Source organism: Erythrolamprus reginae, chromosome 4, assembly GCF_031021105.1.
Source record: "Erythrolamprus reginae isolate rEryReg1 chromosome 4, rEryReg1.hap1, whole genome shotgun sequence".
NCBI classification, from domain to species: domain Eukaryota; kingdom Metazoa; phylum Chordata; class Lepidosauria; order Squamata; family Dipsadidae; genus Erythrolamprus; species Erythrolamprus reginae.
In genome coordinates this window covers 68,475,615-68,493,574 of record NC_091953.1, presented here as the reverse complement: position 1 = coordinate 68,493,574, position 17,960 = coordinate 68,475,615, and the positions used below count along the sequence as shown (strand labels likewise).

The 17,960-nt window shown below is 43.1% G+C and overlaps 1 protein-coding gene across 6 annotated transcripts in view; it reads right to left on the bottom strand.

The window, feature by feature from the left end:
- MED14 (mediator complex subunit 14) overlaps positions 1-17,960 on the bottom strand; it is a 130,788-nt gene that overhangs the window by 12,343 nt on the left and 100,485 nt on the right. For 3 of the 6 annotated variants that reach the window (XM_070750552.1, XM_070750554.1, XM_070750555.1), the window contains one exon: positions 16,454-16,636. The exons of the other annotated variants lie outside the window; for them this stretch is intronic. In XM_070750552.1, the coding sequence (XP_070606653.1) occupies positions 16,454-16,636 (183 nt within the window). The remainder of the gene's footprint in view (positions 1-16,453; positions 16,637-17,960) is intronic. 6 annotated transcript variants of the gene reach the window in all.

Below are 17,960 nucleotides of genomic sequence, written 5' to 3'. Positions count from 1 at the left end.
TATTCTATTCTATTCTCTATTCTATTCTTTATAGTGCTATGTTGAAGAGAAAAAAATAATGCTATGAAGGGGCCTAAGAAAAATCTGATGAAAAGAAAGCTACAAATGCTACTTATGGAGTATCTATATATTGAAAATGGCTGCAAGAACACAGAGAAATAAACCAGGGTGTGATTTACCAATGGAGTGGCTATATAGTTGTATGCATATCTAGCTATGTCTACACGATCCCTCTATTTCATGAGCTGCACTGGTAGTCAACATGACCTAAGTCCAGGTTATTTGAAAATCATCTATCTCTCGTGGTTTCTACAAATTTGATGAATGCTATCACAGCTTTCTTTGATTAAACTATTCTATCTAGACTGTTCACCCAGGCTGTGGAATGGGTGAAGCCTTTTGCTGGATGTGTTTTTGTATATGTATTTATATTGTGATCAATTCCTTTGTTTTGTTTCATATGATGTTTAATTGCTTAAATATATTGTAAGCCAGCCAGAGTCAGTTTAGAGTCGGGCAATTTTAAAATTGAAGTAAATAAGTGCAAATTATATAATATACTGCTCAAAAAAATAAAGATAACACTCAAATAACACATCCTAGATTTGAATGAATGAAATATTCTCATTGAATACTTTGTTCTGTACAAAGTTGAATGTACACAACAGCATGTGAAATTGATTGTCAATCAGTGGACAGTTTGATTTCACAGAAGTTTGATTTACTTTGAGTTATATTGTGTTGTTTAAGTGTTCCCTTTATTTTTTTGAGCAGTGTATATATTCAAACACAGCATCTACACCTAACAATTGCATGGATATTACTATTTTCTATTATAAGAGTAGCTACAGTGAATGCAAAAACTACAAAAAGAAATTAATTTGATAACAATGTCTGGGAATGTATTTGGCAAATTTTTAATTCAAAAGACAAGAGGGGATAATTAACAAAATTCGGGGAAAGGAATAAGGCCTTCTATAAGGCAGGGAGTATGAATATAAAATTTATGCTCTTTAGCAAATTACTGAAAAATATACAAATGTGATAATGGAAGTTCATTGTTTATTTTTTGATTTACAGAAAGTATGATAATGGGTGGGGATTAAACATGTTTCGCATTAATATGTAATTCAAGACTGACTGCTGAATGTGCTATATAACAATGCGATGGAAATAAAAACTGAGTTAGAATAGATTGAATGTTTAGCAAATAATTACACACACACAAAAAAACCCCATGTATGATGTTCCCTTAATATGCCTAAAATATTTATAGAAAATTGGTGTTGTTAGAAGCTAGTTGGGGATATATTTTGGGGATATATTTTAAATAACTATCGTTCTATCTCCAACCTTCCCTTTCTAGGAAAGGTTGTTAAAAACTTGGTATCGCTCCAATTCCTACGGTCCTTGGATGAAGCAGATTATTTCGACCTCCAATAGCCCAGTTTCAGGCCTGGCTACAGCACGGAAGCTGCTTTGGTCACACATAGAAACATAGAAGACTGACGGCAGAAAAAGACCTCATGATCCATCTAGTCTGCCCTTATACTATTTCCTGTATTATTATCTTAGGATGGATATATGTTTATCCCAGGCATGTTTAAATTCAGTTACTGTGGATTTACCAACCACATCTGCTGGAAGTTTGTTCCAAGGATCTACTAATCTTTCAGTAAAATAATATTTTCTCATGTTGCTTTTGATCTTTCCCCCAACTAACTTCAAATTGTGTCCCCTTGTTCTTGTGTTCACTTTCCTATTAAAAACACTTCCCTCCTGACCCTTATTTAACCCTTTAACATATTTAAATGTTTCGATCATGTCCCCCCTTTTCCTTCTGTCCTCCAGACTATACAGATTAAGTTCATTAACTCTTTCCTGATACGTTTTTTGCTTAGGATCTTCCACCATTCTTGTAGCCCGTCTTTGGACCCATTCAATTTTGTCAATATCTTTTTGTAGGTGAGGTCTCTAGAACTGAACACAGTATTCCAAATGTGGTCTCACCAGCGCTCTATAAAGCGGGATCACAATCTCCCCCTTCCTGCTTGTTATACCTCTAGCTATGCAGCCAATCATCCTACTTGCTTTTCCTACCGCCCGACCACACTGCTCACCCATTTTGAGACTGTCAGAAATCACTACCCCTAAATCCTTCTCTTCTGAAGTTTTTGATAGCACAGAACTGCCAATACAATACTCAGATTGAGGATTCCTTTTCCCCAAGTGCATCATTTTACATTTGGAAACATTAAACTGCAGTTTCCATTGCTTTGACCATTTATCTAGTAAAGCTAAATAATTTACCATATTACAAACGCCTCCAGGAATATCAACCCTATTGCACACTTTAGAGTCATCGGCAAATAGGCAAACCTTCCCTACCAAACCTTCCCCTATGTCACTCAGAAACATATTAAAAAGAATAGGACCCAGAACAGACCCTTGTGGCACACTGCTTGTAACCTGTCACTGTTCAGAATACTCGTCATTAACAATAACTCTCTGTTGTCTGCTCTTCAGCCAGCTGCAAATCCACTGAACTATCCAGGGATTAAGTCCAATCTTCACTAATTTATCTATCAGCTCTTTATGTGGAACCGTATCAAAGGCTTTGCTGAAGTCCAGATAGGCAATATCCACGGCACCACCTTCATCCAACACCTTTGTGACATAGTCAAAGAAATCAATGAGATTAGTCTGACATGATTTGCCTTCAGTAAAGCCATGCTGATTTGGGTCCAATACGTTATTGTTTTTTAGGTGCTGATTTATCCTCTTTTTGAGTAGAGTCTCCATCATTTTAACTATAACTGATGTCAAGCTAACTGGCCTGTAGTTACCAGCTTCTTCTCTACTGCCCTTCTTGTGGATAGGCACAACACTGGCCATTCTCCAATCTTCAGGAGAATGGATGGTCTCTGGTGGGCCCAGGATAGGGGTCATTCCTCTACTAACCTGGTGCTTCTTGACCTCTCAGCGACTTTCAATACCATCGACCATGGTATCCTTCTGCACCGACTGGAGGGGTTGGGGGTAGGAGCCACCATATTACAGTGGTTCTCCTCCTACTTCTCCAGTTGGTCGCAGTCGGTGTTGGTGGGGGGGGGAGTCAGAGGTTGGCTCCTAGCTCCCTCCTCTGTGGAGTCCCTCGGGGACCGGTCCTCTCACCCCTGCTGTTTAATATCTACATGAAACCACTGGGAGATATCATCCGACAACAAGGGGTGAGTTATCATCAGTACGCATGACACCCAGCTGTACATCTCTACCTCATGTCCACTCAGTGAAGCAGTGGAATTGATGTGCCGGTGTCTGGAGGCTGTTAGGGTTTGGATGGGTGTTAATAAGCTCAAGCTCAATCCCGACAAAACTGAGTGGCTGTCGGTTTTGCCTCTCAAGGAGAACCTCATCTTTCTATCCATTACCCGGGGGGGGGAGCTCTTGCCCCCCTCAGAGAGGGTCCACAACTTGGTCATCCTCCTCGATCCACAGCTGAGATTAGAACATCATCTCTTAACTGTGGTGAGGGGGACATTTGCACAGGTTCATCTAGTGCACCAGTTGCGGCCCTATTTAGACAGGGAGTCTCTCCTCACAGTCACTCATGCCCTCATCACCTTGAGGTTCGATTACTGCAATGCTACATGGGGCTACCTTTGAAGAACGTTCGGAGACTGCAGATGGTGCAGAATGCAGCCGCGCGAGCCATCATGGGCCTCCCAAGATATGCCCATGTGTCCACTCCACGAGCTGCACTGGCTGCCAATTGGTCTCTGAACACAATTCAAAGTTTCGGTTATGACCTATGAAACCCTACATGATTTAGGACCAGATTAATTACGGGACTGCCTTCTGCATCATATATCCCAGGAGCTGATTAGGTCCCACTCCCTCTCTCCCCCTGGAGAGTTGGCCTTCTCCAGATCCCGTCAGCTAGGCAATGCCTGGCGGGGCCTAGGGGAAGGGATTTCTCTGTGGTGGACCTGGCCCTCTGGAATCAACTCTCTCCAGGGGTTTGTACTGCCCCCACCCTCCTGGCCTTCCACAAGGTTTTAAAAAACTCACCTTTGCTGGCAGACCTGGGGCCGCTGAGTGTTACGCCTAGCTCTGGCCAACAATTGGAATGTACATGGGATGAATGTGGATGATTGTTTTAATGTACTGGGGTTTTAGATCTGATTTTTAGATTTAATTTCTTATACATTGTATTTTTGTATCCATTTTGTTGTGAGCCTGCATAGAAATCTAATTAATAAATAAACAAACAAACAAACAAATATAAAATAAAATAGTTGGCACGTGTATTTTATATGTAGATGAATGACATCACTAGATGAATTATTTCCAGCTAATGTTAGGTCAATGCAACAACAACAATATGGCTCAAACATGGATTCTGAAAATTACTGTACAAAAGTCCAAGGATATTGTATTTGACAGTGAAAATTGAACAACAAACTACAAGCTATAAATAAATGGCAAAAAGTTAGAGCAAATAGTGTAATTTGATAGAATCTTTACTTGAAGATGGAAAAATGGACAGATACATTTCAGGGAAAATGAAATGGAAAAGCTCTGAGAATTATATAGTCTATTGCAATGAATCGGTGTTTTTCAAGGGAAGTGAAAATGATTGTAACAGCATGCTTCTGCCCATTGGAAGTAAGAGATGGGTACATCATGAGACACATACCTTGGAACTTACTTATATTTTAATAGGAAGACTGATGAATGTTCTAGGCTAAGTTATTTGGAATTGGCTTACGTCAATAAATAAACTTCCACCATTCTAGGTCTATACCCTCTGCTTTTAATTGTATCCTTGATTTTAAGTCTCCTTTCTCATCTATTATCTGTTTGTAAGTTATTACTTTTCCTAGATGTCTAAAATTTGGATGTGTGAGCTTGGATGTGTGAGCTTTGGATGGGTATCTGTCTGTAGTTTTGCCATTTAATTTTGGACCAAGCGTCAATCAGGGTGGGTCTAATGTCTAGTGTCTCAGGAAGTACTGCTGGTTTTTATATTTTTCCTCCCATAAAGTGGTGTGTCAGCCGGTGGGGTAGCAAGAAGGATGGTGGAAGTTGCAGCTCCACCGGACTAAGGTGGAAAATCACGGATATAGGGTGTACAGTGATCCCTCGAGTATCGCGAGGGTTACGTTCCAAGACCTCTCGCGATAATCGATTTTTCGCGATATAGTGGTGCGGAAGTAAAAACACCATCTGCGCATGCGCACCCTTTTTTCCATGGCCGCGCATGCGCAGATGGTGGAGCCGGGGAGCGATGAAAGTGCGGAAGCCGACAAAGATTGCTTTGAATGTTGGCTGCCCCCGCCCCCCCAGCGCGTCCGGCGCCCTCGCCACTACCGCCCGCCCGCTGCTCGCCCGCCCGCCCGATCCACCCCTCTCACCGGCTTTCGGACACGGGTCCTCCTGCAGCAGCGCTGCCGAGCAGATCAGCTGCTGGGCGGCCGAAGAAACCTTCCCTGGGTCTTCCCCGCCGCCCACGCAAAGGGGAAACCCCGATCTTCGGCTCCTCGCTGCTGCCCGCCCGCCCGCCGCTCGCCCGCCCCGCCCACCGCTCGAGAGCAAGAGGGGGAGAGATAGAGAAAGAGAGAGAAGGAAAGAAAGAGATGACAGAGGGAGGAAGAGAGTGTGAGAGAGGAAGAAGCAAGATAGAGAAAGAGAGAGAGAAAGAAAGATGAGAAAGGAAGGAAGAGAGTGACGTCATTGGGTGGGAAAAACCACGGTATAGCAAAAAAACCGTGGAGTATTTTTTTATTAATATTTTTTGAAAAATCGTGGTGTAGCCGTTTTGCGAAGATCGAGATCGGGAAAATCGAGGGATCACTGTATTAATCTGAGTCAACAAACCTGTTCTAGCTGTTCGGGGAAGTGAATTGTCCTTGCGTCTGGAGATCCCAATTCGGCGTTTTTCCATGGCGGTTAGCGCTATTCTAGCCCCGGACACGCCAGGAGTTGATCAGCTGAGACGCAGAAAAGGGCAGCCGCCATTAAGAGCTGAGCCACGCTGTCGAGAGATCGAGAGATTGCGCCGAGACGAATTAAGAGCTGAGGAAATGAGCTGGGTGAGCGGGCCAGGAGGCAAGAGAGAGATCAACACCCAAGGTAGTTTTGGCCCACCGGATGGACCCAGGACACTGGGACACTGTATGGTGGGAGCGCTCGGCGTCGGAGGGTCTGTCGGGTGGAGGGCCTGTACAGAGAAGCTGGACCAGCCGCTGTCGTGGAGGGGGAGGCTAACGAGAGGAAGGAGGAGGCCGAGGAGAATATTGAGGAGGACGGCGGGTTATGCCAAGGCTATATGGAGACTGTGTGGAGGCTGTGTGGTGCCGCTGAGAGACTGGAGAGCTGGAAATGTCATCCGGCAACAATGGAGGCATTGGAAGGCGGCCAGGGCAACCAGCAAGAGCCGGGGGTGCCGTGGAAGTGGAGGAGCCAGAGACATCAGGTGAGACACCAAAGAGCCTGGGGGACAGAGTTAGTGTGCCCAGGACTCGGACATTCCCCACTGAACATTGAACAATCTGAATGATTGGGGTGGGTGGGATGGTATGTATGAGACAAATGGGAATAGTATGAATGGGAAATTTAGCCCACTTGGCGACGGAGAGGCAGCAGAGATGGAGGTGCCTAATTCTGGGGTGGCAGAGGGCCAGAATATTCCGGTCCTGCTGGAGAGAGGCAGATATGGCGGGAGCCATTGGGGCAAGCCGTTCTGGGGGAAGAAGAGATCGCTGCTTGAAAGCAATCCCTTGTTCCGGCCTTATGAGCTCAACCTGGGATACTGGTGACGAGTGTAATCCGGGCTCTGGGCTCAAGCTGCTGCTACTTAATGCCAGGTCGGTGGTAAATAAAGCTCTCCTCATCTGGGATTTGATCCTAGATGAGGAGGCCGACCTGGTATGTGTGACTGAAACCTGGCTGGGTCCGTAGGAGTTCCTCTCTCCGAAATATGCCCAGCCAGGTTTCAGGTATGGCATCAGCCACGACCCCAGGGAAAGGGGGACAGGAGTGGTTATCATAGCCAAGGAGACTTTTTGCCTACATAGACTCGTTGCTCCCAAGATTGCGGGTTGCGAGTCCCTCTCGGTGAAGTTGGACCTAGGGGTTCAGATGGGCTTGTTGCTCTCGTACCTGCCTCCCAGCCCTGCATGTGTTGCTTGAGAAGATGGCCGGGTTGGCGGTGGAGTTCCCCGGACTTATTGTCCTGGGGGACTTTAACCTACCGTCACTCGGTGGATAATCTGGATTTGCACAGGAGTTCATGGCCACCATGACAGCCATGGACCTGACTCAAGTAGTTCAGGGTCTGACTCACGAGGGGGGGCACACACCCAATATGATATTTTTCTCGGAGCAACTGAGTAATGGTTTGAGACTAAGGGGCTTAGATGTTTTGCCTTTGTCTTGGTCAGACCATTTTCTACTGTGGCTTGACTTCAAGGCTCCAATCCTCCCCCGCAGGGAGGTGGAACCGATTAGGTGGTTCCACCTCAGATGCCTGATGGACGCAGAGGGCTTTCAGAGGGCGCTTGGGGTTCTATCAGATTCACTCGTTCACAGTTCAGCAGAGTCTCTTGCCGTGGCCTGGAACAGGGCTGTGACGGAGGCTCTTGACTGGATTGCGCCATTGCAACCTCTCTGTGGCACTATACCCCGGAGAGCTCCTTGGTTTACCAAGGAGCTCTGGGAATTGAAACACCAGAGAAGAACGTCTAGAGAAGTGGTGGAGGAAAAGTAAATCCGAGTCTGATCGAACACTTGTAAGAGCTCATATTAAGACTTACAAAGTGGCGCTGAAGGCGGCAAGATGCGCGTACCATGCCGCCTTGATTGCATCAGCGGAATCTCACCCGGCCACTCTGTTTAGGGTGACCCAATCCCTTCTTAAACAGTGCTGAGGATTTTAATATGTTTTTCACTGATAAAATCGCTCGGATCCGGATGGACTTTGACTCTGATTGGATAGCAGTGTAGGCTATCAGTCGAGGTAACTGGGGCCTGTCTGGGAGGAGTTTGATCTGGTGACACTTAATGAAGTGGACAAGGCCATTGGAGCTATGAGTTCCACCACCTGTTTACTGGATCCGTGTCCCTTTTGGCCAGGTGACACGGAGCTGGAGCTGGGAGATTGTCAATGCTTCTTTGAGAAGGGGGTCCTTTCCGGCTCCCTACAAGGAGGCACTTATGCGCCCCCTCCTCAAGAAGCTTTCCCTTGACCCAGCCATACTTAACAACTATCGTCCAGTGTCCAACCTTCCCTTTATGGGGAAGGTTGTCGAGAAGGTGGTGTCGCTCCAGCATTCCTTGAAAGAAGCCGATTATCTAGGCCCTCAGCAGTCAGGATTCAGGCCCGGCTACAGCACAGAAACTGCTTTGGTCGTGCTGATGATCTCTGGTGGGCCCAGGACAGGGATTTATCCTCTGTCCTGGTGCTTCTTGACCTCTCAGCGGCTTTCGATACCATCGACCATGGTATCCTTCTGTGCCAGTTGGAGGGGTTGTGAGTGGGAGGCAATGTTCTACAGTGGTCCTCTCCCTACCTCTCTGGTCAGTCGCAGTCAGTGTTAGTGGGGGTCAGAGGTTGACCTCTAGATCTCTCCCTTGTGGAGTGCCTCAGGGGTCAGTCCTCTCCCCCTTACTATTTAACATCTACATGAAACCGCTGGGTGAGATCATCCAAGGGCATGGGGTGAGGTATCATCAGTACGCTGATGATACCCAGTTATACATCTCCACCCCGTGTCCAGTCGGTGAAGCAGTGGAAGTGATGTGCCGGTGCCTGGAGGCTGCAAGGGTCTGGATGGATGTCAACAGGCTCAAACTCAACCCTGACAAGGCGGAGTGGCTGTGAGTTTTGCCTAGCAAAGGCAATCCCATTTGTCTGTCTATTACCCCGGGGGGGGGGGAATCGTTGATCCCCTCAGAGAGGGTTCGCAACTTGGACGTCCTCCTTGATCCACAGCTAACATTAGAGCACCATCTTTCGGCTGTGGTGAGGAGAACGTTTGCACAGGTCCACCTGGTGCACCAGTTGCGACCCTATTTGGACAGGGAGTCATTACTCACAGTCACTCATGCCCTCATCACCCCGAGGTTCGACTACTGCAACGCTCTCTACGCGGGGCTACCTCTGAATAGTGTTAGGAAACTTCAGATCATGGAGAATGCAGCTACAAGAGCAATTGTGGGGCTTCCTAGATTCACCCATGTCTCGTCAACACTCTGTGGACTGCATTGGCTGCCGATTAGTTTCCGGTCACAATTGAAAATGTTGGTAATGACCTGTAAAGCCCTACATGGCATTGGACCAGAATACCTTAAGAACCGTCTTCTGCCGCATAAAATCCAGCGGCCAATAAGATCCCACAGAGTTGGCCTTCTCTGGGTCCCATGGACTGAACAATGTCATCTGGCGGGCCCCAGGGAAAGAGCCTTCTCTGTGGCGGCCCTGGCCCTCTGGAATCAACTCCCCCTGGAGATTAGAACCACTCCCACCCTCCTTGCTTTTTGTAACTTACTGAAGACCCACCTATGTTGCCAGGCATGGGGTAATTGAGGTATCCCCAGACTAATATAGTTTATGTATTGTATGACTGAGTTGTATGATTTTAATGATATGGGTTTTTAGATGTTTTTAAGTATTGGATTTGTGACATTGTTTATCACTGTTGTGAGCCACTCCGAGTCTTCAGAGAGGAGCAGCATACAAATCTTATAAATTATTATTATTATTGTTGTTGTTGTTGTTGTTTTGTTGTTGTTGTTGCTGCTGCTGCTGCTGTTGCTGCTGCTGCTATTGTAAATCATGTCATTCCAATTTTAATATCTTTTCATTTTTCAGCTGTATCCAATCTTTTATCCATATTACTTTGGTGGCCTGATTATATTTTTCCAATCTGGGAATCCAAATCCCTCCTTTTCTTCGAGTCCTGTAACAATTTCAATTTGATCCTTGATTTTCTTTTTTGCCATACAAATTTAAGTGTAATTTTGTTTAATTTTTGAAAAAATTCTTTCTCCAGTTTTATCGGTATACATTGGAATAAAAATAGTAATATTGGTATTATGTTCATTTCCATTAAGGCTATGCTATCAATTTATCATAATTGTCTTTTTTAAATGTGGCACACCTTGATGTAATTTGTATCCCCAAATATATATATATTTTTTGGTAGTCTAAATATCCAATTTTTCTACTAATTCGTGTTGTGTCTTAGTCAAGTTTTTACCAATCATTCTAGATTTTTCTCTATTTGTTTTTAAGCCAGCCAATTCTACATATTCGCAAGTACTTCCATTAACCTGCTCCCTGATTGCAATGGTTCTTCGATTATAAATGCTAAGTCATAAGCAAAAGCTTGCATTTTAAAACATTTTAAACATTTTTATAAAGTTGTCCCCGAACTGCATGTATTTTAGTTGGCTAAGCATCAAATCCCACTTGACATTATCAAACGCTTTTTGCACATCTATAAAAAATAATGCCATCTGTTTTTCATTATGGGTTTCATAATATTCAAGAGTCTCTAGAATTACCGTATTTTTCGCTCCATAAGACGCAGTTTTTTTCCTCCCAAAGTAGGAAGAAAAATCAGCCCCATCTTATGGAGCGAAATGCAGGCGGGGGGGGGGGGGAGGCTGCGAACTCGGAAGCGCCATCCCGCCGGCTGGCTGGCTAGCTGCTGCCTGGCCCCCTCCCTCCCAGAGGAGGGTCTCCCCCCGCACCACCAGCGGCGCTCCCCCCGCCAGCCAGCCAGCCAAGCCCCGCGCCCGCCAGAACCGGCTCCTCGCTCTCCCCCCGCCGCCCGCCGCATTTGCAGGAGGTGGGGAGGGTCGGGCGGCCCGCCAAGGCCAGGAGGGACACCGCTGCCTCCCCTTCCCTCTCTCCGCCCGCCGCTGCGCCTCCTTGACGGGCAAAGGTTTTTCTCAGCTGAGGTCTTCAATGTCGGGGGCGCACGGGCGGTTGCGCGCGCTCCCTATCTCCCTGCTAGCCCACTCGGAATATTCAAAATAAGAAAAGCCTTTGCCGGCTTTTCTTATTTCCGAGTGGGCTAGCAGGGAGATAGGGAGCGCGCGCAACCGCCCGAGCGCCCCCGACATTGAATATCACCTTCGCCGGCCCCGCCTCTCCTGCAACCCCCTTGCTGGGAGCCCGGGACGAAAGGGCTCTGGGCAAAGGTGAGGCGGGCAGGGCGTGCGCGCGTCACCGCTGAGAAGAACGGAGAGAGAACGAGAGTGAGTGAGAGCAACAGACAGCAAGATAGAGAGAAAGTGAGAAAGAGAGAGTGAGAGAAAGGGGGGGGGAGAAAGAGATAGCAAGAGAGAGAGAACAAGAGAAAGAAAGAGTGTGAGAAAGAAAAAGAGAGAGAAAGAGTGAGAGAGAGAGAAAGCAAAAGAGACAGAAAGAAAACAAGAGAGAGAAAGTGAGAAGAAGAGAAAGAGGGGGAGAGAGAGAGAAAGAGAGAGGGGGAGAGAGAGAAAGAGAGGGAGAAAGAGAGAGGGAAAGGGGGGAGAAGGGGGAGAGAAAGAGAGAGGGAGATGGGGGAGTGATAGCAAGAGAGGGAGAGAGAGAGAGGGGGAAAGGGGGAGAGAGGGGGGAGAGAAAGAGAGAGGGAGGGAGAGAGAGGAGAGAAAGGAAGAGGAGAGAGAGAAAGGAAGAGAAAGAAAGAAAGAGGGATAGAAAGAGAGAGAGAGTGAGAGATGCTCAGTGAGCCTTTCTTTGAAGTTGCCTTTCTTTCTTTCTCTCTTTCTTTCTTTTTCTCTCTTGCTCTCTTGCTCTTTCATTCTTTTTTCTTTCTCTTGCTTTCTTTCTCTTGCTTTCTCTCCTTCCTTCCCTCCTTCCATTTCTTTCATTCCCCCTCTCTATTTTTATTTCTCTTTCATTTTCTTTCTTTCTCTCTTTCTTGCTTTCTTTCTTGCTCTTTTTCTTTCTCTCTTTTACCTTCCCTTCCTCTATTTCTTCCTCCTTCCTACCTTCTGCCCTCCCTCCCTCCCTTCAGTCCTTCCTCTCTTACTCTCCCCTTTCATAAGTTTCCTTGCTTCCTTCCTCTGTTCCTGTCCCTTCTCCCTTTCTTTCTTTCCTTCCTTCCTTCCTTTCCTCCCTCCATTTCTTGCTTTCCTTTTCCTTCCTCCCTTCTTTCCTCCCTCACTCCCTTCTTTCACTCCTTCCTCTCTTCCTCTCCCCTTTTTGGCTCAAAATATTTTTTTTCTATTTTCCTCTAAAATCTAGGTGCGTCTTATCAGCAGGTGCGTCTTATAGAGCGAAAAATACGGTACTCTGATGTTGTTTCTAATGTGTTTCTGGGCACAAAACAGTTCTAGTCAATGTGAATAAATTCTGCCATGTATTTTTTTTATTTCTTGGCCATAATAGTCACAAATATTTTGTGATCTAAGTTTAAGAGAGATATGGGTTTATAGTTTTTTTATATGTACCAGATCGGTGTTATCTTTAGGAATCAAAGTTATTATTGTTTCTTCCCAGGCAAGCCATCTTCCTGGTTTGTTGGTGTTTTCAAAAAAATTCTGCTTGATACGTCTTATTTGTTGTGCCAATTCTGCCTTATTAATAGTATTCATTTTATGTTTAATGAGATCAATTTGTTGTTTATCTCCTGCCTACTTGGTTCATTTTGTAATTTAACTGGCCTTCCATTTTTAATTTGAATTCCTTATGATTCAAAATTGCCCTTTTTAGTGTCCATCTCTTAATTTTCTTGTGCCCTTTCAATTTTATTCTTACTGGATTATAATCAGCGCAAAAATTTGTGTCAATTGCCATTTCTTCTATATTTAAATTCAATTTTGCTGTTAGCCACACATGTTGATATGAGACCATGAAGCGTGTCAACCCAAGTAGTATGTAAATTGTTATACTCCTGTATTTTATTCTCTCCAATTATCTTTAAAGTTTAATTCTTCTATCATGTTAAAGAATGTGACAGGCATAATTTTTCTCATTGCTTCTCTAATTTTACTACTTTTATAGCATAATTTCCTCTCCACAATTGCATTGAAATCTCTGATTATATCAATCTTTTCATATTCAGGTTCACCTTGTCAGGGGCATATAGTTCTACAATAGCTATTTTTTCTTCATTTAATGATATTTTGACTATGAGTATCCTTCTGTCATCATAAATTTGTTTTGCTATGAATTCCCTGTTTACATATACAGTGGTACCTCTAGATACGAGCTGCTCCACATGCAAGTATTCCAAGTTACGAGCCGCGACGCGAGCGAAATTTCTGTTCGACACCCAAGCTCAAATTTGGGATACGAGCCGAACTATCACTAGTTGGCACATCGCCTCTCTGACCCAGAATCCCCTTGTTTCCGGTTAACGTGCAAAACAAAGTCTCGTCTCAGCCGTGTCAGTGTTTAAAGCGAGTGTATATTTTAATCATGGGTCCCAAAAAAGTATCTGAGAAGAAGAAGAGGATGATATCCATAGAAACGAAGCAGGAGATAATTAATTTACACGGTAAAGGAACTCGTGTTATTGAACTTGCGAGGATGTACGACCGCAGTACGTCCACCATTTGTACGATCCTTAAGCAGAAGGACATCCTTAAAGGTGTTAAAGCAGCGAAAGGTACGACGATATTTTCCCAACTTAGGACGTCTGTTCATGAAGAGATGGAGAGGTTATTGCTAATTTGGATAAAAGAAAAGGAACTGGCAGGAGATACAGTAAGAGTAGAGCATCAGCAAGAAGGCTCTTGCGATATTCTTCTCAATCCTGCAACCAATGGATCAGCAGGTCATAACTAACTTCAAGAGGCTGTACACGAAGCATCTGTTCCGCCGATGTTTCGACGTTACAGAGAACACCAACTTGACACTGTGTGAGTTTTGGAAGGATCATTTTAATATAGTTTCTTCCCTTAACATCATTGACCTTGCTTGGCAAGAAGTGTCAAGGCAAACCTTGAACTCGGCGTGGAAGAAGTTGTGGCCTGCTGCTGTTGCACCAAGGGACTTTGCTGGGTTCAGGTCCGAGCCCAAGGGCGAGACCGAGGACGTCACCGAGACTGAGGTACCATTGGAGGAGATTGTGTCACTCGGTAAGTGTATGGGTCTGGAGGTAGACGTGGGCGACATCAACGAACTTGTCGAGGAGCATGAAGAACCGCTCTCTACAGAGGACCTGAAGGCGCTGCATGAGATGCAACAGACGGAGATGAGCCAAGAGATGAGCGGTAGTGAGGAGGAAGAACAGGAGCTGCAGGAAGTCATTCCAACAAGTGAAATAAAAGCGATGCTAGCGCAGTGGGAGAACGTTGTTCGATTAATCAAAAAGAATCATCCAGAGAAAGTTGCTACGAGTCGTTCAGCAGCACTTTTCAATGACACCTCGTTGACTCGCTTTCACAACATTTTGAAAAGCAGGCAAAAAGCAGATGTCATTGGATAAATTTCTTATGAAAAGAGCTGCTCCAAGTGAAGATGCCGAAAGTGCAGCCAAAAAGGCAAAAACAGATGATTAAGAAGTTAAGAAAGTGTATATTTTTACAGTTTTATACCATTTAACTACAGTATGAAATTGTTTTGTTTACGTTTATGATAGTTTAAGAAAGTGTTGTTTACGTAGCGTGTACCCTGTTTTATACATTTTCTTATTGTATTTTGTAGATTTCTCTTTTCATTATGTACATTTATTAATTAAAAACATGTCTTTTTTCATAATTTAGGCTAAATTGGGACTTTTTTGAGGGCTGGAACCAATTAGAATTATTTACATTAATTCATATGGGGAAAATTCATTCGAGATATGAGTTGATTGACTTACGAGCTCGGGTCTGGAACGAATTAAACTCGTATGTCGAGGTACCACTGTACTGCAACACCACATTTTTTCTACTGTGATAATGACGTTAACACATTTCCCAATTTAGGGTAGTTTAATAAATTTTTATTTTCTTGTTTAATGTGTGTTTCCTATAATATTATTACATCCAAATTTATCTTACTTATTTTTTGTAAATACTTTTTCCTTTTTGGAGGTGAGATTAATCCACTTACATTTATTGACAAAATTTCTATTCCCTCTTTTGGTCCTCTATATTTGGGTTTTTTTATAGCTCTTGTTGATCTAGCCGCTTTATATTCTTTGGGTCTCTTTTCATCTTGCTTTCCATTATCTCCTCTCCTGTTGTTTCTATTCTCAGCTTGGGGAAATCATGCTATTATCTCTCCTTCTTCTCATGAATCTGTTGTTTCCCTTTCTATTTTCCATCATCATCACCAATATTTTGTGTAAATGTCCCCCGCCTGTACCACCGAGTCTAATCTATATCTTTTATCCCGCGTATTTACAGTTAGTCAAAATATAGAAAAGATAAAAAAGACCCAGGGAGTAAAATGGAAACAACAGAATTAGATAAATTAATTAGAAGATAAGACAATTTTTAAAAAATCTACCAGTATTTACTGGAACAAGCTTTATATGAAGAGCGGGTCAAAGGAACTATGATAACGTGGTATAAGGATTTTGGTTAAAATATTGATTTAAACAAATGAGAAGACTAATGGCACAGAAACTGGAAACTGACCTTAGCTACTTCATATAAAGAAAATCTTTATAAAATGTTTTACAGGTGGCAATTCCCACCAACGAGGCTAGCCAAAATAGTCTCACACTTATCGCCAACCTGTTGGAAGTGTGAACTGTCACCTGGTACATATTATCATATGTGGTGGGAGTGCCCAAAGACAAGAAAGTTCTGGGCAACAACAAAGTAATGGCTGGAGGAGATATGGAAAATAAATGTAGAATTAAAACCAGAGCTCTTTTTACTTGGGATAACAACAGACAAATACAATAAAAGCACAACATATTTAATGTTACATATTTGACCGCCGCAAGGTTAACTTTTGTTCAGAAATGAAAGAACAAAAATGCACCCACATAGGAGGAACTTCTACAGAAAATACTATAATGCATGGAAATGGGCAGGCTGACATTAGAATTGAAAGGGAAAAAAATGAAATTGAATATTTCAAAACCTGGAATAAATTATATCATTGATGGGGAAAAAGGACTAGCAGGATTGTAAATTAAGGGAACCCAGGAGAGATGTAAATAGATATACATATTATATACATATATAATCTTGGTTTCTTTTTATATTTTAAGGTAAATACTGATGTAAGAACTAAGGGAAATGTGTATACTAGAAGATCCGTCTTGTACTTGTTTCTATGTTATATGTATGTTTGTCTATTTTTATCTGTTTTATAAATTTAAAAAAATTAATAAAAAAATAAAGTTCCACCAGACTTTTATTAATTTTATTGCTATGGACATCAGTCAGGGGATTGATGTGGATTGTGAAGAAATACTGAGTATGATTGAATTGCTACTTCTTTTAATATAACAGATAGCTATTTATGCAACCAGCTATTGCTCATACTTACTTGTTCCTGCTCGTGGTGAATGAGATGCATCTGGTATTGGAGAATGTAAGGAAGGATTGGCTGGTGACATTCCAGGCATACGTGTTGCTGCAGAGGGACCAGAAACCTGAGGTGAACCTGGCCAATTCCCGGTACGTTGACTGGGTGACATCATTGTGTATGGTGAACTAGGGTCTATTGTACCTGTGAAAATTCCAACATCTTGAAAAGTTTTCTCAGAGAGTAATATGGTAAAAGAATTGAGAAACTACAAGAATATCAGAATGGTACAGCCATAGTCTATCTGAACCTGGGTACCAAAAAACAATAAAACCTCCTGCCTTGCCTGCTTTCACTCTATCATAATCAAGAGGAAGAAATTGGAAGCACCCATTTACTTCAATCAAGTGTAATTTGTCACACATGACATATGAATTAGGAATTTAGGTTTGTTTAAACTATGGTATACTGAAACAAACTAGGAGAAAAATAAGCTACAAGTTACACTGGATCACAAAGGTTTTGCTTCCTAAACACTAATGGATATATCTTATAGATTTTTGGCTATTCATCACAAAAATATACTGTAATGTAACTTATTTTATAGGAAACCTGTTTTTTACACAATGGCAATGGACACTTTCAGGAGTGACAATATGTAAGCCCATATTCGAGAACTGAATGCTGCTATGTGAGCTCTGAACATTTGCTCTAGGCTCCTGCTGACCTAACAGTTTGAAAGTGTGCAAATGTGACTAGATAAATAGGTACCACTTCAATGGGCTCATTAATGGAGGTATAAAAAGAGTCCCCAACTGGGTGTCCCCCTGGGCAATGGCAATGTCACCAGCTAATCTTCCACCCAAGAACCTCCTGGGTGCTTCCAACACAACAACAGTGCCTGCTGGCTATGCTGCCAGACATGAAAGGAACTTACAATAACATGGAACTGTTGTTGAAGCACATCTAGTACACCAAGAACAACTGGAATATTTGGGGAGATCTAAAAGCAGTAGTTCTGTTGCTTGGAATGCATTTCAGATATACCAAAGACGGGCAGAATTTTAATGATTGAGATTACAAATTTGGGGGGGGGAGGTTTCATTAGTTGGAATCTATGCTCCGAATAAAAAAAAATATTAAATCTTCACAAGAAAATAAATGAGATGAATTGGCAAAACATATGTATTCTAAGATATTTCAATACACTCGTAGATAGTAAAATGGACTATATAAAAGCAACTATAGGAAAAATATTAGAAGACAGTTACCAAATACATATATTGATATGGTTAAAGAATTTTATTAAAAAAGAGAATCAGATGGACATTAAATCGAAGTATTATCCAGGAAAAACAATACCTTGAAAAGATGGAAAAGAAATTAGGTTACTTCTTTCAGGAAAACCCTAAAGAGCAGACATCAATACAAAAGGTTTGGGATACAATGAGGGCATGTGTAAGGGATATATCAATTACATATACAGAAAGGAAGAATACATTACACAAGAAAACAGCTGAATAAATTG